This window comes from Saccopteryx leptura, chromosome 5 (genome assembly GCF_036850995.1).
Source record: "Saccopteryx leptura isolate mSacLep1 chromosome 5, mSacLep1_pri_phased_curated, whole genome shotgun sequence".
NCBI lineage: Eukaryota > Metazoa > Chordata > Mammalia > Chiroptera > Emballonuridae > Saccopteryx > Saccopteryx leptura.
In genome coordinates this window covers 170,459,747-170,484,889 of record NC_089507.1, presented here as the reverse complement: position 1 = coordinate 170,484,889, position 25,143 = coordinate 170,459,747, and the positions used below count along the sequence as shown (strand labels likewise).

The following is a 25,143-nucleotide window of genomic DNA, read 5'->3' as shown; positions in this document are numbered from 1 at the left end:
GGCTTGAGCAAGGGGTCACTAGCTCTGCTGTAGCCCCCTGGTCAAGGCACATATAAGAAAACAATCAATGAACAAGCAATCAATGAACAACTAAGATGCTGCAACGAAGAATTGGTGCTTCTCATCTCTCTCCCTTCCTGTCTGTCCCTATCTATTCCTCTCTCTGACTCACTCTGTCAAAAAAAAAATCCTGCCGTTCTGAGCAGAATGATGAAATCTTATCTCTTCTCACCCTATCCTGCTCCATCTCGCCCAGGACATGAATAATCCCCTTTTGTCCAGCACATCCCCGCCTCCTTCAGTCACTTGGGAGCTACTGGGTCACCCCACAGATCTGCCTCAGCTTCCCCCCTGGGAAAACCCCCAACACTCTGTCCTGACCTAATCTATAAAACAATACAAACTGTAGAGGGCGGGCCCCAGCTAATGTCACCCAAATTAAGCAGAATAAAGCATCATGTTAACCCCTCCCCACCCCGGGCTCCCCGGGCCCTCCGCTTCAGCATCTCAGTAAGAGCAGGGCAGTGCCAGGTACCAGAGTAACAGGGGGAGGGCCATGGCTTTGGAGCGCTTGCTACTTTCAAGACTCCTGGGTTTACGTTTTTCTAGTATAACCCTGCCCAGCACCGTGAGGTGCAGATATGTAAGCCATGTCTACATTTTAAAGATAGGAGAGCTGGGTCCTCGAGAAGGCAGGCAACTTGCTCCAGGTCTTATAAGGCTTTGAATGCACGTCTGTCAAGCCCCAAGTCTCTGCCCTTGCCACTTGTCTAAGATCAAGTGTGGGTTTGGTCCGGGGATCCCATCGCCATTACTCCCCAGAGAAAAAGAATTCCATCTGTTGGCTAATTGCAATGTCCTCACCATCCACACTGGGATCAAGGTCACCGAAGTTTGCCATAATCCCCTCCTCTGTCAACTAACCCCTGGCTCATTGGAATCCAAGTCACCTACTTCTGCCATATTGGGATCAAGGTCACTGACATCAGCTGTATTCCCCTCCTCTGTCAGCTGACCCCTGGCTCCCTGCTCTCCAGAGACGGCCCTCGTCTTCTTTGCATCTCATCAGAAACACAGGGTCCATGAGCCAGGCACAGGTGTGGTGTGACAGAGAGGACAGCCGGTGTGCGGGGCTGGTGATGAAGCTGGTCCGGGAAGATTCTCCCAGTGCCTGCTGTTCTGTCTTGGATCGAATCTGGCGTTAATTAAAAGAAGGCCTCTGGGCTTTGAGCACCTTGCTGGATGAGGTGCATATTTTATGAGCACTTGGCATTTACAGGGGACTTTACATTTGCCAAGTGCTGTGCGGTGATTTATGAGGGCCTCTGTGCTGCTCTTTGCTGGGAGGCGCGCATTCAGCCAGCTGTCATTGATCTGTTATGGGTTCCTAATGAGAACCGAGGCTGTTCTGCTGAGAATCGCCTCTGTTTTCCGGCTTTTCCTGCTTTTCTTAGCTGGTTTCAAAGACACCATCGCCTCCTCCTGATGGGTTTAGTCTTAACTTTCCTTCTTCCCCGCCCTACCTCCCCATCTCCGTACTCCCCTGCCTGACTTCCCATCCTTCACCCCTTTGCAATCTGACTTTCCTCCGTCTCTGTATTGAAACTTTACTTGCAGAGGTTTCCTTCAACTCCCTCCCAGACAAATGCATTGCCCTTTTCTCATTCCTCTCGTGGACCCCAGCAGCTGTTTGAAACCAGCGCCTCTCACGGCTCTTCTCTCCTCCCTCGGCGCCCTTGTTTGCTGTGGTCCTGAGCTTGGCCTTCCTGATCAGAGGAGCCAGCACTGAGTCTCTGTACGACAGCCGGGCTCTGCTTGCACGCTGAGGTGTCAAGGGCATAGAGTAAGGTGGTCTTTGTGGAGGGGTGGTCTGTGTGTTAGCATTTAAACGACTGAGTTAGACTTTCCCTGTGTATTTGGGCCACCTTTCCAGTCTGTTTGCATCTGCACAGGCGTGCGGGTTTGTGTGTCTGGGTGCATGCCTGCTCACATCTGCACATGCTCCCTTTCCCTTGTCCCAAGCTCTGCATCCCTGGGTGTGTCTGTGAGCTCACGCCTGCACACCCAGACCGTGGCTGCGGCTCTGTGCCTGTGACAGTGGGCTGTTCCCTAGAGAGGCTGACCACCTTGTCTTAGGAGCTGTGTGACATTGGGCAGGTTGCTGGACTGTTTCTAACCCTGGTGTACCTATTTAACCTAACTGGAACATACAAACAGAAACATTAATTTTGCAAGATTTGGATAGGGTTAAATTAGAGATTTAACCCAGGACAGAGTTTGGCTAAATTGTTGAGTCTCTTGGTTGCAAACTGCAGAGCGAGGACTCATAAGAGTTTAGGGGAGAAGCAAAGTGCCGGAAGGTTGTTGATGCATCTCATGTCCCCGCAAGGACAAAGGTGCAGTCAGGCTTCAGGCCAAAGGGATGAGTGAAGCAGAGACACAAACCCTGCCAGGGCCCACATGTGTTTATCTGTCATGGCCGCTCTTCACATGCCTGCTACATTCTCGCCTTGTGTAGGCCAGCTTAAACGAGAAACAGAGTCGGTATGATGACAGCTCCTGCCCTTTCCGCCCTGTGGCTGCCTGGCTCTCTTCCCGCCTGGCTCGGTTGGGAACTCCCAGCTCTGATTGGGCCCATGTGGCCAGGTACTCAGCCAGCCATGACCAGGAGGTCAGGTTCACGCATCAAGGCCAGGACTGCATGGGACCCGCCCTGAGGAGCCCGCTGCGTAGCGCCTGGCCGTGGCTGAACTGGGGTGTGGGAGGCAGGCAGTTTCTTTCTTCTCCTGTTGCCTTCCTGTGAAATGCTACTACCCCCTACGAGAAAAAATAAGTCCCCCCCCCACCTTAGATCCATGCGTTGAATTATACACCTGTGCCATCAGTGTAGCAAAACAAAACAATGATCCAAGATGTCAAAGTCTTTCTCTCGCCTGCTTTTTAAAAGAAATACTTTTGTGGGACTCAAGTCTGGGACGGGATAAATGAATCTGTGTCTCAGGTTAAACCTCACTCGAAAAGAGCTTCCAGAGTCTCATTTTGTTCACAAGTTGTCCAAAAGGGTTAACAAAATTCTTTCCTCCCAGTGCCCTATGTCCTCACGTTTACACGAATTATAAAACCATGAATAAGTCCCACTCACACACCAGTGACGGGTGGGGCAGCTCTTCTCAGAGCCCCGCCTGCAGGTCCGGGTCTCTGGGGGTGACAAGGAGCTTGCCTCCGCTGCCTGGAGCCAGCTGTCGCAGGGAGTGCTTGTTTGGAGAGGAACGGTGCAGGCCACCCTCTTGACCGTCTGACGTCCTTCCTTCCATCATTCTGCCTCGGGCTTGCAGAGCTTCTCGGGCTGTCGGCGCTTCCTAAAGCCCCAACGGGATTTGTTACCTTGCAGGGTTCCCAGAACATCACCTCGTCCACTTACATCCTGGCATCTGTCAGACCTGAACAACCAGACGCTTCCCTGCAAGCCGGGGCCTTTGGGGGTGGGCAGGGGAGATCTTGGCTAGCTGATTGGACACAGGGCTCAGGGAGCAGAACATGGGGTCTGTGCAGCCCCTTCACCAGCCTGACCCGTCCCTGGGCCTGCAGGTTCATCCTTTAGGTGGACGGCAAACTCAGGTGTGGCCACAGTGCCCATGGGCAGAGGGAGTGGGCCAGAGGTGTGAGTCTGGGCACAGACCATGTTTGTCGGCTGGACCAGCTCCGTGTTTCTGCACCAGCAAAGGCCTCTTCTCCCTCTTTCTCTGCGGGAGCACAGGGATCTGATCTTTGTCTGGTTGTCAAAAATAAATTGTTGAAAGCAGATCGATACAGACTCTTGGATATGGTTGTTAAAAAGACTCCTTCACTTGCTGTTTAAAACACCATTGTATTTAATACACACAGGATGTGCCCCGAGTTCTTGCCTTCCTATTTCTCTTCCTGCCAGACATTGGAGGCCAAAGACAGGTTAGGAGCAGGGATCATTGTAGCGTGGGCCAATCTCCCCGGAAGGCTCAGCCGTGCAGTGGGGTCAGAGCAGGAATAAAGACCTAGCCTGCCCTGTGGTGTGTCTGAGCCAGAGAAGGTGGCCCTCCCGACAGCCGAAGGCCAGGAAATCTGTAGGGTAACATACCCATGTAGTTTGGCTGACACTTCCCTCCCCCAGTAGGTTACGTCTCTCCCAGGTCAGTGACAGAGGTCAGGTGGGCAGGAGCAAGGAGGAGCCCAGGCTGAGCCTGCCCTGTCCCCTGGCAGGCTCCTGCTGCTGCTGGAGGTGGGCATGCCCCCGCCGCGCAGCCCCCACGGTTTCCTCCAGCCGCGGCAGCTGCAGCCTGGTTATGTGTGTGTAATGAGTGACCCGGCAGGGCCTGGAAATGTGTAAGTGCAGGTTCAGGCCTGCTCCTAGAGCTGTGTCCATGGAGTGTTGAAGCATCATCAGGCGGAGGGCAGCATGAGGCCACTCCTCCGTTCTCCTTGTCCTCCTTTTTTCCCCATCCCCGTCGTCCCTGCCTGGGCAACAGCGTGCCACCACCAAGGACCAGTCTCCACCAGGGAGGATATTCTCAGCCTTCCAGAACCAAACTCATTGTGTATTTCAGGACCCTCCTCACTCAAGACACGTGTCCCCCCTGCCTAAGTCCCTCTGGCTGCAGCTTGGGTCATCTTCCTCTGGTTCTGTCCTCAGTAGAGATGGGAACGAGGAAGCCGTCCCGTTTCACGCCACCTTTCCGCCTGTGCAGTTTGTTGGTGGTGGTGCTGGTGGCTGTGTTAATATGTATGGGCCCCCATAGGGTGTGAGCCACGTTCTGTGTCAGAGCTGCACTCTGGCGGAGGCTGTCTGACGGCCGGCCCTTATCCAGAGGAGATGACTGGGCGGGAGGCCTAAGGATGTGCCCACAGCACCCTGAGTGGGCCGGCCCACCCCAGCAGGGGTTCAGCTGAATCACAATAATAACCACAGTTCTCTGCCCCACCCAAGTGTCCCTTCTGTCCACCCGGGACCTGCGGCCAGGTCTGTCAGGCAGAGCTGAAATCACGCTCAAGCCCCTGTTCTGGAGGTTGGCGGGGTCTCCTACAGAAGACCTGGGAGCTCCTGTAAAGCTGGTGGCTGAGGCCAGAGAGGTCCACATTGGATTCGGTCAGACAGTAGAAAAACTGTGGAGCCAGAAAGGGTTGGGCCATTCTGTTTAATAGAGTCTCACAGTGGCGGACAAGCACACAGGTAGGGGAAACCGCCTCTCAGGCAAACATAGCAAAATGGCCCCACAGTGGCGGGCAGGCAGGCAGGCAATCCGGCATCCACAGTCCTCCGTCTCTCTCAAGCACAAGCACCCGTAGCCTTATATAGGCTGTGTACACATGGTGCAGCCAGCGCTCACACTCCTATCAGGCAGAGTGCTTGCAGCTGGTAACCCCGTGAGCAAACCTAACACAGCTGTCCCACATTCCACCCCTATAGGGTTGCTTGTGTCACAATCTACATGACAGGAAACAGCAAAAGTTACACAATAATTACAAAAGTGCCCTTTACAATGTCTCTCTGAGCTCTTTGCCCAAGGTGTCACCTGGGGGCCCACCTCTAACTTCCTACCCCATGGTAGGTGGGAGGGCCTCTATAGTCCAGGGCTGTGTCCATAGGAACTGTAAGGTGCCCTTGGTGCATCTCTGCAACTGGACGAGAACCAGTACAGAAGGACCTCCACAGGTCCCATGCCCCGCCATCAGGGTCTCTCATAGTACTGTCCACGAACAACATGTCTATCCATCATGGGAGCCAGTGCTCCCCTCTGGTCGCAGTCCAAGAGTCAGTCCCGATAGACAGCCCAGCTGTCTGTGCAAATCACCAAGGTAAAGGTCTGTTACGGGCAACTAGCCACACAGCTCTGTATTAACGAACCTCAGCACCTTTCCACAGTGTGCTGTCTGTTGCCACAAGCCCCATCCAAACCCCTCAACAAGAGCACAGGGCCTGGTGGCATCAAACACATTCAAGGCCTGTGTGGCCTTAACAGTTCTCTTAGCTGCTGCTGCTGTAAAAAAAAAAGCACCTATTACCTGCTATTGCCCACACCTGCTGCACACCAGAAGGGGACCAGTGGATTGCCAATTTCACATGGGCCTCTGGCCCCGGCCTGTCCCTGTCAGATGGGTCCCTCACCCTTCCCCCTATTCAAACTGGGACAACGGGTCTTGGGGGTCCTGTAACCTAAACACCAGCCATTTTCCTGGCACATGTCAGGGTCACCCACTTCCCCCACTTTTTAAGCGGCTGGAACCTCTGTCCTGACTCAAGCTGCTGCCAAACCTCCAATAAGACTATTAGGTTTGCCATCTAATTTCTCTCTATCTGCCCTGGCTGCAGTCAAATCTACTCACATCTGTGTTCAGGTAACTTTCACAGGCCCTTTCTCTTATTAGTCGGGGGGCAGCACGGGCAGCAGCCCTCACAGCCTTATGGTTGATCTCTGTTCCAGAGACCATGATGCCATCCACCCCTATGCCCCACAGCTGCACCAAGCAGGCTGCCAGGGGCTCAGTGGGTTTCTGTGTGAATTTCACTCCCAATTCCATTGGCTCTGTCCAGGTATAGGGCTGGACCACAGAGTGCTCCACTACCTGGGGAGACGGCAGTTGCAGCCTGAGCCTCCCTCTCAGAAGAGTCAAAAACACCCGTTCCCACCGACTCAGAGCCACTCTGCTATCAGGAATGCAGCTCCATCTTCTGCGCCCACTTTGGCTCCTGTGGCTGCCAGCTCTCAGCCTGAAGCTGACTCTCGAGCTCCTGAACCTGCAGTTGTTTCTGTAACAGCTGTTGCTGCCAATGTTCAGCTTCCAGGGAAAACTGCTACTCACAAAGCTGTAATTCTTTGTTGAGAGACTGCTCCAGTTCCAGGTGCTGTTGGCTCTCAGCCTGCACCTCACACTGCCACTCTCAGACCCAGTCGGCCTCGCTCTCCAGTGCTCGCTCCAGTTCACACTGTCATTGGCGTTCAGTATGCAGCTCATCCTGGAGCTTTCGATCTCGCTCAGCTTCTTGCACAGAGCTCTTGGTTTCATCTTGCGGGATTGTAAAAAATAGCCAGTCCATGGTCCCCACCAGGAGAGCCACTAGGAACAGCCATTTCTCTATTCCACCCCTCAAGGGTGGTGGCGGCTCCATACCAATCTGCTCTGAACCTGGCCCACTACGCCAGATATAATGCCGGTGGCTGAGGCCAGGCAGGTTCACATTGGATTCAGGCAGATGGTAGAAAAACTGTGGAGCCAGAAAGGGTTGGGCCATTCCATTTAATAAAGTCTCTCAAGGGCGGACAAGCACACAGGCAGGGAAACCTCCTCTCAGGCAAACAAACAGCAAAATGGCCCCTCACAGTGGCGGGCAGGCAGTCCACGCATCCGCAATCCCCCTGAGCGCAACCACCCATAGCCTTATATAGGCCATACACATGTGGCGCAGCCACTCACGCACTAATCAGGCAAAGTGCTTGCATCAGATAACCCCATGAGCAAGCCTAACCCAGCTGCCCCACAGCTCCACTCAGGGTCCTTTAAGAGCTGGTTAGCTCTTATTTGAAAAAGAAAATACTAGTTCCTATGGTCTGAATGTGTCACTGCCTCTTCCAGTTCATATATTGAAATCCTATCCCCCAAAGGGGTGGTATTAGGAGGTGGGGACTTCGGGTGGTGAATAGGTTATGAGGGTGGAGCTCCCATGAATAGGATTAGTGCCTTATAAAAGGAGCTCCAGAAAGCTCTGGCCCCTTCCACCACCTGGGGATGCTGGGAGGAGATGCTGTCTATGAACCAGACACGGAATCTCCTGACACCTTGATCTTGGACTTCCTAGCCTCCAGGACCAGGAGAAATAAACTTCTGCTGTATCTAAGCCTCCTAAATTATAGTATGCTGTTGTAGCAGCCTCAATGGGCTTAGGCACTAGTTTTTAACTTCACTTTCCTACTACCTACTTCAACTCTTTAAGAGTGCTCTATAGTTTAATAACCGTGTTCAAGGTACCCCTTTATCGTAGGTGGGTAGTGCTCAACCAGGGACGATTTCCCCCCAGGGTACATGAGGCAGTGTCTGGCGACTTGATTGATTGGTACAGCTGGGGTGGGGGGGCAGGGAGTTGTATCCCAACACCTTGTGGGTAGAAACCAGGGATGCTGCCCCACATCTGACCGTGTGCGGGTCAGCCTCGTACAGCAGAACGTCAGTAGCGGGAAACCTACCCTGAGCACTTCACCCTGTAAGCAAAGCACCGCTGTGCTGCTTTGGTTTTTACAAGAACCTTAGATAATGCACCAGGATGTGCGCCGGGGCCCTGTGCCCTTCCCCAGTGGAGGACGAGGAGGGGGCGGGTTCAGGAGGGAGGGGGAGATGGCGAGAGCAGGCACAGCCACCTTCCAGCCACAGGAGAAGCCTGAACTGGGCCAGCTTGGCTTGGTGTTTGAGCTGATTGTCAAGTTCGCCCTCAGACTCTGCCCCTCCCTGCGTCCTGTTGGTCTTCCGCCACCAGGTCCCGGGTTTGTTTCCCCCACTTTGTGCCCGAGTTAATGGCAGTAGCTGTGAACAGGGGTGGCTTACTAATAATATGCCAGTCCCTTTGGATTCTGTCGTAATTACCTTCCTCGTTTGCACTTTTGCTGGGACACCTGGGGTGTGAGCTCTGGCTGGCACTTCGCTGCTCCTCTCCACTTGGAGGGTGCCTGCCACCATCTGTTGCTCCTCAGTGTCTGCCCTCCTTCTCTTACTTCACTTCTCTCCCGCACGGGGAGGTTGCCTCGGTTTCTCATTCATTTGGTTCACAGGTGTTTTTCCACCCTCAGGCAGGATAACTGCTACAGTCTCTCCCCAGTTACCTCTTCTTCCTGGTCCCCTTTCTAAATCACAGGGCACTGGCTGCCTCCCATGGCAGTGTGTGCTTCTGGGGTGGAGGGGGGTGGGGGTTCCCTCCCCCAGAGCCACAGGAGAGCCAGGGAGGAAGGACCTGCTCCTTGGCCATCTGTCACAGAACGTGATGGCCAAGGCACACATTATCCTGGCTAAGGTGTAGGGCAGGGCGCAGAGACAGTGCATTGGCTTTGTCCTGATTTCCTCAGGGAACAGATTCAGGTGCTAGCTCCAGCTGCCTGCACTTGGGAGAAAGCCACCGCCAAGGCCAGCGAGCTGGGGGTAGGGAGAGAGGGGAGACAGGTTTAAGGCCTGGCTTTGGGCAGGCCCTTTCTTTCCTTCCCAACCTCCCAGCCTGTTGGGAGCATTTATGTAAATCGCTGTGCTGGGCTGCATGCTAATAAGCAGAAAGGGTTAGTTAGCTAATTACCATGGGTCCTGTTGCTCTGGGCTGCACTGTCATTTTCATTTAAACTATTAATTAAAGCAAAATCTTTAACAAAAGAGCCAATCAGCTATTGTTTATGATTTAGGAAAACAACAACAGCAAATGTTTTCAGAGGGAGAGGTTGGCCCCTCTCATATCAGGAAACAGCCCTCAGAGCCTCCCTAGCTTTTAACACCTGTCCCAACGGGCCACCTTCGCCTGGAGACCCACAGTTATGGGTGGGAGTGGGTTGTTGGTTCAAATCAAGCTCGAGAATAGTAGGTTTGGAGCAGAGGTGCAGTGTTCACCTTTGATGCATGTAGAAGGCTCCTGGCCCAGGGCCTGGCATAAAAAGGGCCACCCCCACGCCCACCCCCACCAATTCTCAAGGAAAAGACCACGGAGACTGAAATCTTGAATACAAGGCAAAATTTGGAACCCAAAGTCATCTGAGTAAAGAAAGACATGATGAATGAAGACAGCTTTTATTAAGAATTGATGTCAGGAGACTTAAAAATAAATAACACTAAATAAAAATGAAAACCCTCCATTTTGAAAAGTCAGGTGGCTCTGAGCGCGTTGACTGAGCTGGCCACTTCAGCTGCGAGCTCCTGGAGGGGTATCTCGGGGTTTCGCTCTTCCCTCTGTGCTGTGAGTCCCGCACACTGGGAGACTGGGCCCGGGGACCTCAGTGCTGTGCTCTGGCTTCAGAATGAGCCCCGAGCCTCTGGCTCCTGAGCCTGATGTGGCTCAAGTCATTCCTCATGGTCTCTGCAGTTTCCTTTACCTCTGTAGTCCCAGGGCTCCGAATTCCATGCTTGGTCACTCTGAGAAATACGTGAAGATATTCGGTGAGGCACCAGAATTCCATATTCTTAACTAGCAATTGCTGGTGGTCAGAGTCACCCTGTAAGGTCCCCACAGGGAGAATGAAGTACAAGGAACACATTGTGCCTTAGCAGGTCTTGGGTGAACCGGACTGGATCTCAGGTGAACTTGTTTGAAGGGGCCCTATTGTCCCGGGGTGCCTCCTGGAGTCATTATTACAGTCCCAGTGTCCTTGGCCCACTATAAGCAGAACACAAGGACAAAAACAGAGTTGAGAGGGACAGTGAGTCCCAAAAGAAGACAAACCCTTCTCAGGAGATTTTGCCCTCTCCCCTCTTCATAACAAAGGTTCCTCCTAGCCCCAGAAGCCCTTGACCTTGAACTTGACCAATACTGGTAATTCTGTTTCCTATTGGGAGGGAGACTGAATTCCCCCATAGATGTTGGGAAGTGTCTTAACATTATGCTTCTACCCCATTGGTCCTTGGCCACTGGGACAGTTGCACTTTGTTTTTCGTAGCCTTCACCTCTCCATCAGATATCATAGACTAGCATCTCCCATATTCGATCATAGTCCCGGTGTTGGGGAACCTGGCAAGCTCACAAGTTCCACTGGAAAGGACTTATAAAATCACCTTCTCTATCCCCCAGCTTCCAGCTGGGTGACAGCTGTCCTATCTCAGAGTAAACTGTGACAGTCTCTCCCATCTCAGGATGGCTCATCAAATGTTTTCAGTGACATCACTGGGCCACCATATCTACCTTGGACTTCTTCCTCATGAACTAATCAAATCCTAAATGTTTAAGTCAGGGGTCATCAATATTACCACCAGATGTTAAATATTTTAGATTTTTGGTTCATATGGCCTCTTTTACAACTACTCATCTCTGTTGATATAGCGCCAAACCAGCCACAGACAACTGGTCAACAAATGAGCATGGCTGGGTACCAATGAAACTTTATTGAGGCACGCTAAAATTATATAATTTTTTTTCAAGGTAACTTTTTAAAAAAATTTTATTCATTTTAGAGAGGAGAGAGAGAGAGAAGGGGGAGGAGCAGAAAGCATCAACTCCCATATGTGCCTTGACCAGGCAAGCCCAGGGTTTTGAACCACTGACCTCAACATTCCAGGTAATGCTTTATCCACTGCACCACTACAGGTCAGGCCTAGATAGTTTTTACGTGTCATGAAATATAGTCGGAATTTTTTTCAACTACTTAAAAAATGTAAAAATTGTTCTTGGCGTGCAGACCATACAAAAATAAGCGGTGAGCTAGGTTTGGTCATCAGGCTATCGTTGTCTGCTGACCCCTTCTTTGAGCTCCTACTGTGTGGATGTTTGTTATCAGTAGCCTCCTGCGACCTCACCTAACACAGTGATGGCAACGAATGCTATTGGAAAGTTATCACTGAACCTCTTGTTTTTATGTCTGTTTCAGAGGGTCTTGCTGTTGGAGTTGGATTTGGAGCTATAGAAAAGACGGCGTCTGCCACTTTTGAGAGTGCCAGGTAAGCCACACCTGCTGCCCGAGCATATGGCCCCGCCCTGTACCCAGCAGTGGCCTGGAAATGCTCATTACCTGGATGAGCGCCCCCGGCCGCCCAGGGCCAAGACTGATGATGGCGGGGAGGGGGTCGGGTGAAACTCGTGCCTGAGAGAGGTGCTCCCTCAAAGCAGCAGGTTGATGCCAACTTTTCCAATGTGCTACGTGATGGGTAACCGCTCTGAAAACACAACGTGGATGTAGTTGCATGCGGGTGTCCAAACCCTTTAACTGTGTAAAGACGGGGAGGGGTAGTAAAGGGCAAAGGGGCTCAAATACATGGTGTCAGAAGGAACCGGATCTGGGTTGGTAAACACGCAATGCAATACACGGATGATACAGGATAGAATCGTACGCCTGAAACCTATATAATCTTATCAGCCAATCGACTCCACACACACAAAAGACTGAAAACAAGAAACATCACACAGGCAGCAGTGAGCACTCCCAGCTGCTCCCCTCTTGAAGCCCTTCTCTCTGTCTTGGCACTGGCCTCTCCTGGCCGCCTCCCCCACGCATGTCTGCCCTCACAGGTTCTTCTGCGACCTTCTCGTCCTAGGCCCTTTCCGAAATGCCAAGGCTGCCCAAAGACCTGTCTCTAGGGCGTCCGCTCTTCCCACTTAACCCTCCCTCCTTGAGGGACCATCTTCGTTCTCGAGAAATAAATGGAACATTTATTTGCTGGTGGTGCCCAAGCTGTCTTCAGCCTCGATTTTTCTTCTGAACTTACCCCTTCCAGGCGTCTCTTTGGTGGTCGATAGGATCCTCACAGGGAGAGTTTCCAGAGTTGAGCTGACAGACTCCGTCTGCTGTCACACGATGCCTGCCCCGCCCCAGGGTTCCCTGTCACCTCCTTGCACCCAGCTGACGGAGCCGAGCTCGCCAGGCCCTCACCCCCTCACTTCCCCTTATCTTCCATAGGCCATCAGCAGGCCTTGTGTGTTCTTCCTCTCGTCCCCCTTCCTTGAGTTAAACAGGGCCTTGCTAAGGCCAGAGACAACCATGGCTTATAAAGGGAAAATTAAAAAAAAACACAAAACAAAAAGCAGCAGGCCTCTATATTTTAGTTGTCATGAAGAGGTGCTCTCCCTGGTCCACCTGTGCCTATAAACCATGAACACCACAGCCTCCAGGCTGAAGGAGAGCCAACTCAGATGCCTTCAGGGGACTAAGGGGTGGCAAAGATGAGTGGGGGACAGTTGGGTGGAGACAGTGGGGTGTGGTCGGGACAGAGGCAAACCTCAAGTAGATAGCCCATGCACGATCTAACGGCACTTGAATTCAGTTATTTTAAAAACATAACAGTTCAGGCCCTGGCAGGTTGGCTCAGTGGTAGAGCGTCGGCCTGGCGTGCAGAAGTCCCGGGTTCGATTCCCGGCCAGGGCACACAGGAGAAGCGCCCATCTGCTTCTCCACCCCTCCCCCTCTCCTTCCTCTCTGTCTCTCTCTTCCCCTCCTGCAGCGAGGCTCCATTGGAGCAAGGATGGCCTGGGCACTGGGGATGGCTCCTTGGCCTCTGCCCCAGGCGCTAGAGTGGCTCTGGTTGCAACAGAGCGACGCCCCGGAGGGGCAGAGCATCACCCCCTGGTGGGTGTGCCGGGTGGATCCCGGTCGGGCGCATGCGGGAGTCTGACTGTCTATCCCCATTTCCAGCTTCGGAAAAATACAAAAAAAAACCCAACAAAAAACCCATAACAGTTCAAAGAGATGGCCCAGGGGCCACCAGTTTCTGATACCTGTTTCTGGCTTATTTTAGTGCCTAATGACTGATGCAATCTCAAAAAAAAAATTTTTTTTTTTTTACACAGAGACAGAGAGAGAGATAGATAGGGACAGACAGACAGGAACGGAGAGAGATGAGAAACATCAATCATCAGTTTTTCATTGAGACACCTTAGTTGTTCATTGATTGCTTTCTCATATGTGCCTTGACCGTGGGGCTACAGCAGACTGAGTAACCCCTTGCTCAAGCTAGCAACCTTGGGTCCAAGCTGGTGAGCTTTGCTCAAACCAGATGAGCCCATGCTCAAGCTGGCGAGCTCGGGGTCTCAAACCTGGGTCCTCCGCATCCCTGTCTGACGCTCTATCTACTGTGCCACCGCCTGGTCAGGCTAAAAACTTTTGTGTGTGTGTGATGGTACCACTTCCTTTAGTAATCAGCCCTGTGTCTGCTGGCCATGGTGGTCAGGAGCTGATGTCTCGTAAAACCCCTTTCCACCCTTCCCTGGTGACTGAGCCTGTTTGGGGCCCCGCTGTGGGAAGTGTAGTCCCGCGTGGCCACTGAATGCTAACGCTACATGGTAAGGGCCGTGTCTGCTCCATGGAGACCACACGTGCATGTGCACTGGCGTGTTCTAGGTTGAAAATCTCCCCTCTCCGCTTCTCATTCCCGCCCATCAGACTCCCAGGGCACTTCCTCACTCCGCACCCTCATTATCCATTAACCTGATGCCTATGGAGATAATCAGATCAGACAGGAGGTGGGGAGGGACCTTTAGATTAAGAAATCACCAAATCAAGAGCTGGGCAGACTCACAGTGCCCTGGCAGTGCTCTGCCAGCACCGGGCACGGACGGGGAGGGGAATTGGGCTCTTCGTCTCTTGGCACGGCCACTTTGATCTTGGCTTCAGTTAGAACATGAGCAACTTGCGTGCGGAGGACCCGGGTTCGATTCCCGGCCAGGGCACACAGGAGAAGCGCCCATTTGCTTCTCCACCCCTCCGCCGCGCTTTTCTCTCTGTCTCTCTCTTCCCCTCCCGCAGCCAAGGCTCCATTGGAGCAAAGATGGCCCGGGCGCTGGGGATGGCTCTGTGGCCTCTGCCTCAGGCACTAGAGTGGCTCTGGTCGCAACATGGCGACGCCCAGGATGGGCAGAGCATCGCCCCCTGGTGGGCAGAGCGTCGCCCCCTAGTGGGCGTGCCGGGTGGATCCCGGTCGGGCACATGCGGGAGTCTGTCTGACTGTCTCTCCCTGTTTCCAGCTTCAGAAAAATGAAAAAAAAAAAGAACATGAGCAACTTGGGAGTTGAGCAGTGCCCGGGGGTTGAGGGGCCGACCCCGTGAGCAGTCAAAGGCCAGGTCCTCCCAAAGCACAGGGGTGAGGGGGAGCCGGGCCTGCCCTCACTGCGAAGGTCTGTGCCGCCAGGGACAGTCCCGCCCCAGGCATTGTGCACACAGGCCAGGCTCTCTGTCTGGTGGCACCACATCTCCCGTGACATCCAAGTGTCAACTCTGATGCCCCTCTTGTCTGTCACTTGCATTTTCTGCCAGTCCTTATAAATATTTCTAAAGAAAGTAGAGCAAAAGCCTGTTCAACCTGTCTCCTCCCTTTCCCCTAACCAAGCAGATCCTGTCTGAGTTACATAAACCCTCAGGACCCTTGAACGGGGACTGGACTGGAACAGTAGGGACTGGACCGGAGCACAGGCCTCTGTATTTTCAGCCTTGCATAACCCTCTGCTAAGCCCTGGCCGGGTGGCTGATGGATAGAGCACCATTCCAGCACACTGAGGCCACAGGTTTGATCCCTGGTCAGGGCACCTACGAGAAGCCATCAATTGAGTGCACATCTAAGATCAGGTTAATGCTTCTCTTTCTCCCTGTTTCTTGCTTTCTCTCTTTCTCTCTCTCTCCCCCTTTCCCCCACTTTCTTTTCTCAAATCAGTGGAAAATTAAAAAAATACAAAACAAAAAGCTCTCTGCTAGACAGCGTCATTGGGAGACTTCTGCGCCCCAACACTCCACCCCGTCACAGCCTGTGGGGCAGGGCTGTTAGAGCTGTGTCACTGTCAGCACTGTGTCCTGCGTACTGTGTGTGTGGAGTGTCCCTGTGACGCAGGACGCAGGCTGGGACAGAGCGTGCCCTCCAGCATACCCTACCCTTCAGGCCATTTTCTTCTCTTACATATCCACGTCTAGTTCGTGGTTTTGGTTCTTCCTTCCTGAATGCCTTTGATCTCACTGGACTGGTCAAATGCAGAACAGCCCCCAGGCAAGACTAGTTCCCTGCCCTTAGCTGGAGCTATGAGCCTGGATTACTGGGAAGACGGCCACTGGAGGTTAGGAGGGAGGGAGGAAAGAGAGAAAGACTAATTGCTGGAGGGGAGAGCGGAAAGCGGCAGACACAGTCATCCGATGACTAAACACATCTTTTAAGAGAGATAGGCTTTGCCTTTTCACATTCCAGCTCTATAGGGTTAAGAAGTGCACACCTCAAACCACGGCATTGAAAGAAAGTTTCAAAGTAAAGGGATGTTAAGGGTACAAGGTGCATGCTGACCAAAAGAATGCAGGTGTTAGTTACAATTTTAGTATCACAAAACAGCCCTGGAGGCGGAGAGCCTCATACAGCAGGGGTCCCCAAACTACGGCCCGCGGGCCACATGCGGCCCCCTGAGGCCATTTATCCGGCCCCCGCCGCACTTCCGGAAGGGGCACCTCCTTCACTGGTGGTCAGTGAGAGGAGCATAGTTCCCATTGAAATACTGGTCAGTTTGTTGATTTAAATTTACTTGTTCTTTATTTTAAATATTGTATTTGTTACCATTTTGTTTTCTGACTTTAAAATAAGATGTGTGCAGTGTGCATAGGGATTTGTTCATAGTTTTTTTTATAGTCTGGCCCTCCAACAGTCTGAGGGACAGTAAACTGGCTCCCTGTGTAAAAAGTTTGGGGACCCCTGTCATACAGAATAAAGGTCAGTAGTTAATGACGGGAGAGCTGGCGTGGTGGGATGATACAACACCGCGCATTGGTGTGCGTCTGGCAGCGTGAGCCTTCCAAGGCGGGGGGGGGGGGGGGGGGGTGGCGGTGGCGGAGGAGGACACTTGTCAGAATGGGGAGGAAAAGCAGGCGAAACCTCTGTCACGTGGTGGGCCAGTGCCCTTCTGCTCTCTGGCACTGATAAAATGGATACAAAAATTAACAAGATGTGTTTAATGGACATTGAGGACCCCAACCCAGCAACTGGGAAACTTACATTCTTTTCAGACAAAGTGTGCATGTTCTCCAAATTGATGAGAGCAATATTTATCAGCTACTGGTCTACCAGAAATTTCATGCCAGTCTGTGAACGAGTCAACCACCCTGGTGTTGTATGGAGATTATAGATGCAGTGATCTTAGTTTAATTCACTTATTATGCTCAGGGTAATTTCTGCCTTAGCAGCCCTGAAGAAATTCTATTTTCACCAATCCCCAAGTGTAAAAAGGTTGAAAACCATTGGATTTGAGTGTTGAGCCATAGAGAAGGTCAGCGTCACCCCAGATCCCCACTGTTCAGGCCACAATCTCTGACTTCGCTGCAGTAATAATTGAAAGTCAACATGACGTAGCCAAAGCGACTCGTCAGTGGGCAGCAGAGCCTGGAGGCTCCATGAGGTGAGCAGAGCATAAGCCCCAAGGGGGCGAGGCAACCGAGTTCTGAAAGGAACCAGTGGGCGAAGGGCACGCCCTTCCCTTGTCTCGGGCCGCGGAGGGTGGGTGTGTTTCATCAGGCATGTGGGGACAGTCAGCTTGGCTAGATGGAGGTGGTAAGGACAGCTAACATGATGAGCAAGGGAGGTCCCAAAGCATATTCAGGGCCGGTGGCCGGGCACATCACCAAGACAGAGTTCCCATGGCACTTCATGGAAGGGAAGATCCATGGCTGGGCCATGTGACGGTGCTGAGGCAGGGGGGTGACAAAGCCCGAGAGAAAATTCAGACACTCACCCGGCTCCCGTGGGGGAGTGTGGGAGGAGGAGGTGGATGGACCATCGTGAAGCACGGGTCCATCTTCACGGAAACAGACTGCCTGCTGCTGTGTGTTTTAGCTGCTACAAGCAGATAGGGATGTGCCAGTGGGGGGGACAAAGAGGGACCGATGGCAGGAGGAGGTATTAAATGCAGGACCAACAGGTGGCATTTGTCCACTGATTTTATTGTGTGAAAGGAAGAAGGGAGAGATTTTAAGTTCAGGTGTCCAAAAGACACAGGTAATCTCATGGTGCCATGGAAGGGGCTAACGGGAGGACACTGGATTTGCATGGATTCGGGAAAAGAAAAGCATTGCCGGCATGTTCCTGGGGTCCACGTGGACCTAGGTGGCTGAGCCAGGGAGACTGTCCTGTTCGTTTAGGGTGGGAGTCGGCAGCCTGTGGTCCGTGGGCCAGAGTCGTGCTGCAATGGTTGAGTTGTGTAATTGCCACAGTATCTTTACTATCAGACCCTTTACGGAAAAAGTGCAGACCCCTAATTTAGCCAACATGGTCTCTAGTTTTAGTTCGGATTCATTGGTGATAATTTTTTTTTAAAGACTTTATTCATTTTAGACAGGAGAGAGAGAGAGAGAGAGAGAGGGAGGGGGAGAGAGAGAGAGAGGAGAGAGAGAGAGAAGGGAGGAGCAGGAAGCATCAACTCCCATACTCCCATATGTGCCTTGACCAGGCAAGCCCAGGGTTTTGAACCAGCGACCTCAGCATTCCAGGTCGACGCTTTATCCACTGCGCCACCACAGGTCAGGCGGTGATAATTTTTTTAACACTTCCTACTGTTTATTCTGCATCTGGAAGCAGAAGGCTCTCTTCTCTCATCTGTGGCATCATAACCATTCACAAGAAAAGGAAATAAATGTAAATACTCTAGAAAGGCCCTGTCTTCTCTTCCTGCAATTTCCTTTACCGGGAAAGACAACAGGTAGGCCCCGGCGTAGAATGTGTGTATGGCTGCTGCCATCTAGAGCCCAGACGCTGTTACTTCACCATCTTTGTGGCGCCCTCTCTCCAACATTCTCTTCCCTTCCGACCACCTTCCTTCCTGGTGAGATGGCTTGCGTGGGGACACTCATTCACAATTCAGCTTCCCCTGCATGATGAAGAATCCCAGCCAGCAAAGGGCAGCCCGCAGTTCAAGGGAAACACAGCCTACTTCTTTCTGAACTGGACCCTCGTGATTTCTTTTGGTCTCACTACAGAGAAATTCTTCAGACCCACATCCCGCGGGGAGTTGGCTGCTTAAGCGATTTTCCTTTCTGAAACATCGTTACCTCCAGAGAACATGTTTTCCAGACAGGAAACATGTCCTCAGCTCTCACTTAACTCCGCGGCGGGCATAATTCACACCAGTGGGGAGGACACGGTTATTCGTGCCTGAACGTTCAGCTTCATGTGTTACTTCCTTTCTAAGCTTTGGCTGAGCACATGTCAGGAGGCGTTTGTCACCCATGGTCACTCACTGACCGATAGGTGCAACAGGCGTCCTGGAGCAGGCTGCGTGTCACGGGGGCCGGGGGGGGGGGGTGCTGCTGGCTGCAGACCTCGCGGTGTGCTGTGGATAATCCACAGAGCACATCCCTGCCGTGCGCCTGGGTGTGTTTCCTGCTGAGGCCCCCAACCAGCTCATGCTCTCAAGCACCCAGACACACCGCAAAGGATGCTGGGTAGATTAGCCTGCATTTGGACACAAGATAGCTCACTGCATTCCACGTGGGTAACCTTAAAATAAATTGTAAAGTGTATGTTTGCCTCCCGGATCCAAGAGTAAAATGTAAGTCGGATACATCCTTTTGCCTGGCTCAGAAACCAATATGTATGTTAATATATTAACAGTCATTGAAGATGGCAGCCATTAGTCAACTCAGCACCTCATTGTTTAGAAACGAAGGTGGCCATAAACACAGTTCCCTGGTCATTAGTCAGCACTAGCTGGTGATGGGTACACCTGTGTGTGTTAGCTCTATTACATCTCTGCGTCTGCGCATCCAAGTAGACCCCCTACTTTGGTTCCAGTATATTTTCAAAAACGGGTTTGCAAGTTAAATTCAGAGAAATTTAAGAGAAACTTTGTCACAGCTGTGGAGAGGGGTCTTAGCTGAAATAAAAACGTTTTTATTATAGCCCACTGCTCAGTCAAGCATCTTTTAAGGTGCAAGCTGCCACAGCTGCCTCCATATCCCAAGCTGCCTGAGGGTGCCCAGCAGTGGGGCAAGTTCTCAGACTTCTGGGGAGACTTCCTTCCTCCAGGTTGCCAGTCGTGACCTCTCTGCCCAGTGAATTGGGTCCATTCTTCCCCAGGGAAGCCAGAGCCCAGCCTGGTCTCCCTGGAGAATGGAACCCCAGCATGAAGACCGGAGGGTGCCTAGGGGAGGAAATACTCTCACACCTGGATCCAGATACTCCAGCACCTTTCCCTGCTGAATGATACACACTGTCCTCATCCCCCACTCCCTCACGCCCTTCAGTCACTGAAGCAGAACTAGAGGTAAAGTTTTGTGCTCTTCTTTATTTGCAGTGGCAGATTGAGCTCTCGATTTTATTGTATGCAAACAAAGCCTTCTCTTGAACCCATCAAACCGCCTTGCTTGGAATTCTAGAGCCCTCTACTCACAGCTCCTCTTCAGTTTCTCTCCAGTCCTCCCACACGCAGATAGCCTTACCTTGAATTATTAAGAGGTGGTGGAGCTTGGAAGGGTAGGCAGGCAGGCAGGGTTAGGCAGACAGCGCCACCATGTGGGAGTTCGACATCATGGCTTGGTAGGTGACTTACAAAACAACAAAAACCACTACAAAAGTAATTGTGCTGAAGGCAATTGAGAGGCGCAGATGTCTGAGACAGTGTGCAGCTTATATGGAAGTCATAACTATAGGAGTTAAGGACCACGTACCTATATGTGCAAGTTTACAAAAATGCTCTGCATTTTCAAAATAGTAGCCTCTTCATATTCCAGCTCTTTTAGCCCTGACATTTCACCCTTCATTGAATTCGGCACTTAACAGATTTCCATTATCGTCTTATTCACTTTACTGTGTCAGAGAAGAAACGTAGCTTTTTGTGACCCTACACAGAGAGGAAGAAAGAATGCGAAAGGGACAGTGCAAGGACAGGAAGCTACTCTCGACTCCTTTGAGGGTCTACACCAGGTAGGAGAAGGACCACCCCCAGATCAATAAAATTTCTTATGTCATTTTAGGGATAACACATTTATATTTGTAATGACTTTTGAAAAATAATATGTATTCATCATTCCCAGAAGTGAAGAGAAAGGGCCTGAAGCTTGCCAGACACCTCGGCAGAGCCAGGCTGAGACAGGTAATCCGGTCATGACCTGTCTGCCCATCCAGCTGTCCCTTCTGACCACAGAGATGTTACTGAGCCCACTGAGTGTAGGCCACATTTTGTAAATCCGTTTATTGATTGGTGGACATGCGGGTCATTTTCACATTTTGGCTGCTATAAAGACTGGTGCTGTGAAACACTCGTGTACAGGTTTTGAGTGCTTTCATTTCTCTGGGGTTCATACCTAGGAGTGGGATTGCTGAGTCACATGGTCACTCTATTAATGATTTGAGAAAGGGAGCTTTAAAAATCAAAGGAACCAGATTAGAGCAAGAGCTTATTTTAACCTTGAAAGGTCTGTTCCCCAAACATCATCGCTGCAAGAGCCTTTCGCGGGGCCACTCTCCCACATCTCAGCCCTTGAGCCCCAGTAATGATGAGTGTTCTGACTCCAGCTTACTGTTTGCGTATTGGCCCGCCCATGGCGGATGCTGCAGACAGAGGCCCAGCCTGTTCCATCCCCACCTGGGTTCCAGGACACCGGGCTGCCACCCAAGAGGAGAAGTGGTTCAGATCGGCTTCCACAGGTTGCGTGGAACCAGCACGCAGGCCAGAAGCCTGGGGCAGGAAGTGACCCGTGTCACTTCTGCCGTCCTGTGTCTTGGGCTCCGTGCTCTGTGCCTTGGCATTCTTTCTTCAGTTTCCCCCTCGGCCTTCCCAGGATGCTGCTGCTGCCGTGTGTGTCTCAGCACAGCCCATTCCCTGGGTCTGCTCAGTAAGTGTCCTCGCTGTCATTGTGTGGTGCATGCCTTTCCCACCCTGCACCCTCGCCTGGAGCGGAGGAAGCCTGGGCCGCCTCTCTGTTCTCGGAGCAAACCCAGGACTGGGTAGTGCACGGTCTGCTCTGCAGCGGGGCCACTGGTGGTCTGGAACCCTACAGGTGAGGGCAGCCTCACAGTGGGCAGCCCCTCCTGGCAGCACGAGTTGCCCCCTTCCTGCCCCGCCACCCCGAATTCCCTGGACTCACTTTCAGGCCCCTCCAATGTGACCACACAAGTTATGCTCTCAGAACAAGAAGGGAGACACCCGGCTGCCTCCGCTGTCTGCCGAGCACCGAGCACCCGCTTCTGCCTGCCAGCTGCACAAGGGGCTGTTCATGCTGCGGCCTCCTCCCCCCACCCTGCCGCCCCCAGCCGCCCCCACCCAGGTCTCTGGCGACAGGCTGGACATCTTGGCACGGGGGCTGGATCTCCACACAACGTGCACTCTGTTTAGCCGGAGCGGGCCTGGGGGGAGCTGCAGAGCCCACGAAGCTCCGAGAACAGGAGCGCGGTTTCTTTGTGGCTTTCCCAGGCGCTCGAGATGACACACTCTTCTCTCCCAGTTCCCATCACTGCCCTGTCCTCCCTCCCGCACAGCTTGTGACAAGCAACTCAAGGCAGACAGCGGCCACGCTTTCCGGAGCTCGGCCCTCAAGGGAGTCCCAGCCAACGGCCCCTTGGGGTGGCGGTCTGCATTTCTCAGCCTTGCCAGCGAAGAAAGGCATCTGGAGTGCTTCGTGCGGGACCAGCTGGGACAGCTGCCATCGCGAGCTGTTCACGTGCGTCGCTTTGGTCTCTCTGCCACCCCCGAGTGGAGAAGGGCAGCACAGAGCCTGGGGGCTTTCTCTGAGGTCATGAATACAGCCACTGGCAGGGTTAGGGTTTAACTAAGTTCCTTCTGCTGCGGAAGCCCATGAACCACCTCCACCCGCTCTCTCACTCCACCCCTGCCTCTGGCAACCGCCGGGTGGATCAGGCTTAAAAGCCAGCCTTTACTGAGGTCAGTCCCTGCGCAGATCCCATGCTCATTAACTCATGTGTATTAGCTAATCCTTAAAGCCCCCCCCCCCCCCCGCCCACCATAAGGGATAAATGAGTATCCACTTAGTACAGATGTAGAACACACCCAGAGGCACACGAATAGTAAGGGGCAGAGGCAGGATTTGAACCCAGGCAGCCTGGCCCTGCAGCCTGTGACTGTAACCAGTGCCTCCTCCTGCCTGCCTCCTAAGGCATTACGTGTCTGCTGTCACCGGAGGGGCTTGAGAACTTGCCCCCAAAGTGGTGTAGGAAGTGGGATCAGCTTAGTTGTAAGTGTCTAACCTCCCACTGCGGATGCTTTTGCACCGGCTGTAGGAATTCGTATTTCACTGTCAAATGTGTCTTTAAAATCCCACCTCATTTGGCAGGTTGGGAAATAGAAGAATAGAAAAACTCCCCAGTGAAGGACAGACTTTCTGGCCAGTCTCACTAGCAGCAAGTGTTCACACTGAAGACTGTTGAGCCTCACTCCAGACGGCACCCTCACCCTCGCTGGGTCCTTCGCGCAGTGAGATGCCGCACTCCAAAGAGGTGATATTGAGATGATCTTGGCGGTCTCCGTTGTGACCCCACTTCCTGGGAAGCAGAGGGACGGCCGGGTCACTGGAAGGCTGGAGTTCCAGAGCGAGAGTCCCCCTGTGCTGCAGGTTCCAGAACGGGAGGCAGTAGCCAGCTGAATAGGAACCCTGGGTTTTTAGAACAAAGGTATTATGGTCAAATTATGTCCCCCAGGAAGGCATGTCAGAAGTCCTAACCCCCAGTGCATGTGACCTTACTTGGCCATAAGGTCTTTGCAGCTATAATCAGTTAAGATCAGGCCGTACTGGATTAGGGTAGGTCCTAAATCCCTATGCCTGGTGTCCTTATGAGATGAGGAGAAAAGACACGCCGAGGAGTACACGAGGTGACAGGAAACACAGGCACACAGAGGGACACTCCCACCGTGGAACGGCAGGCAGAGACTAGAGTGATGCAGAGATTAGAGTGATGCAGCCACAAGCCAAGAACGGCTACGGGTGGCCAGCCGCCCCAGGAGAGGAAGGCACGGAAGGAGCCTTCCCTAGGGGCTTTGCAGGGAGCTCAGCTTGCCGGCCCCTTGGCTTTGGACTCCTGCCCTTCAGGGCCGTGAGAATTAAATCTCCATGGCCTCAAACCTCCCAGTCCTGCTGTGCTCTGTTACCGCGGCCACAGGAAACTCATGCCCAGGGCCTCCCACCCCCTCCCACCTGCACTTGGCTTTCGTCAATGGTGGACTCGCAGCCCTGGGCATCGTTTTTAAATCCATATTCTTTTCCCTCCCAGTTGCATTTGGTTCTCCCCCATCCTTTTGTGGCTTTCATTTTTTATTTCAGGAGGAAGTTAAGGTTTTGTTTTGATTTGCCCTCCCCCCTTAGGTCTCTCTCAGTTCAATTTGTACCAAATTGGAGGAAAGCGGTGGCTGTCTCCTTTCTCAGCGGCTGCCTTCAGACGCCGGCCCATGGGAGAGCCAGGGCTGTCCCCCGTATTGGAGCTATTAAATGGCCGCAAGAAAGAGGCCTTTGTCATGGGGAGCGCGGCGCTCGGCTCGGAAACAGAGGCAGATTGTGCCAGAAAACAAACAACAGAAAAGAAAAAAAAAAGGTCCAACCACAGAATTCTTTGGGACTTTAGTCATCAGCCTCCCGCTTGTTCTTAAAAGACAAATTTCCTTTCTTCAGGGTAATTCCATCAGATAGGTCGTCAGGTTTCAATTCTGGCCAGAGCAGAGGGACGGGCCCTCCCTGGACCATCTGTGTGGCCTCCGCCCGCTCTCCTTTCGCATTACCTCACGCCCGCCTGCAGGCTGGGGAGCCGGAGGCCCCACCGGCCTGCTGGGGGGGGGGGGCTGGGCAGAGGGCCTGAGCTAGGTGTTTTTTCAGTCCAGGGGGGGGAGAAGCGATTGTAGACGCCGTGAGGCTGAGGTCCAAAGGCCTTACTTAGCCCGTTGAGGGTAAAGACTTACAACTTTGCATGCCTCTTGGGAGAGACCTCAGAGATCCACATTTTTACGCAGGAGGAAGATGAAAGTTAAGTGCCTTGCCCAAAGCCCCTCTGCTCACTGATGTCAAAGTGCCACTCGACTCAACATGGCACTGGGACCCAGCTGTGAGCCCAGAGCTTTCTCACCAGCAGAAGGGCACCTCTTACCCTCCTAAAGCCACAGCGCGCTCAGCCCCCTCTTGGCCAGCTTTCGCCCTGGGTCTTCCTTTCCCGCACCCCCGTGGACACCCCCTGTTGCTGCTCAGGCAGCCGCGGCCAGGACAAGGCGCACATCACAGACCACGTGGGAGTGGACGCGCCGGGAAGAGGGAGAGAGAGGCAGATGGGACTTGACTGGGCCTCGGGTTGGAGGACCAGGCACTGAGGTCACCCGGGCACAACAGAACGCAGGGTCCAGATCTGCCCTTCAGATGCAGACTCAGATCTCAGTGTCAAGCCCCAAATCACTGTGGCTGCACCCACAGCATGAGAACCACAGTTCTCGAGGGAAAGTAGAGAAAGAGACCCTATTTTCATGGTCCCTTTTGGAGGATATATGCTTCCAAGGTCTTT

General features: G+C 52.8%; 1 protein-coding gene across 3 annotated transcripts in view; it reads left to right on the top strand.

Annotated features, from left to right (window-relative positions):
* The window catches only part of SLC39A11 (solute carrier family 39 member 11), a 293,358-nt gene that overhangs the window by 217,881 nt on the left and 50,334 nt on the right, over positions 1 to 25,143 (top strand). For all 3 annotated transcript variants that reach the window (XM_066386759.1, XM_066386758.1, XM_066386760.1), the window contains exon 7: positions 11,574 to 11,643. In XM_066386759.1, coding sequence (XP_066242856.1) covers positions 11,574 to 11,643 — 70 coding nt within the window. The remainder of the gene's footprint in view (positions 1 to 11,573; positions 11,644 to 25,143) is intronic.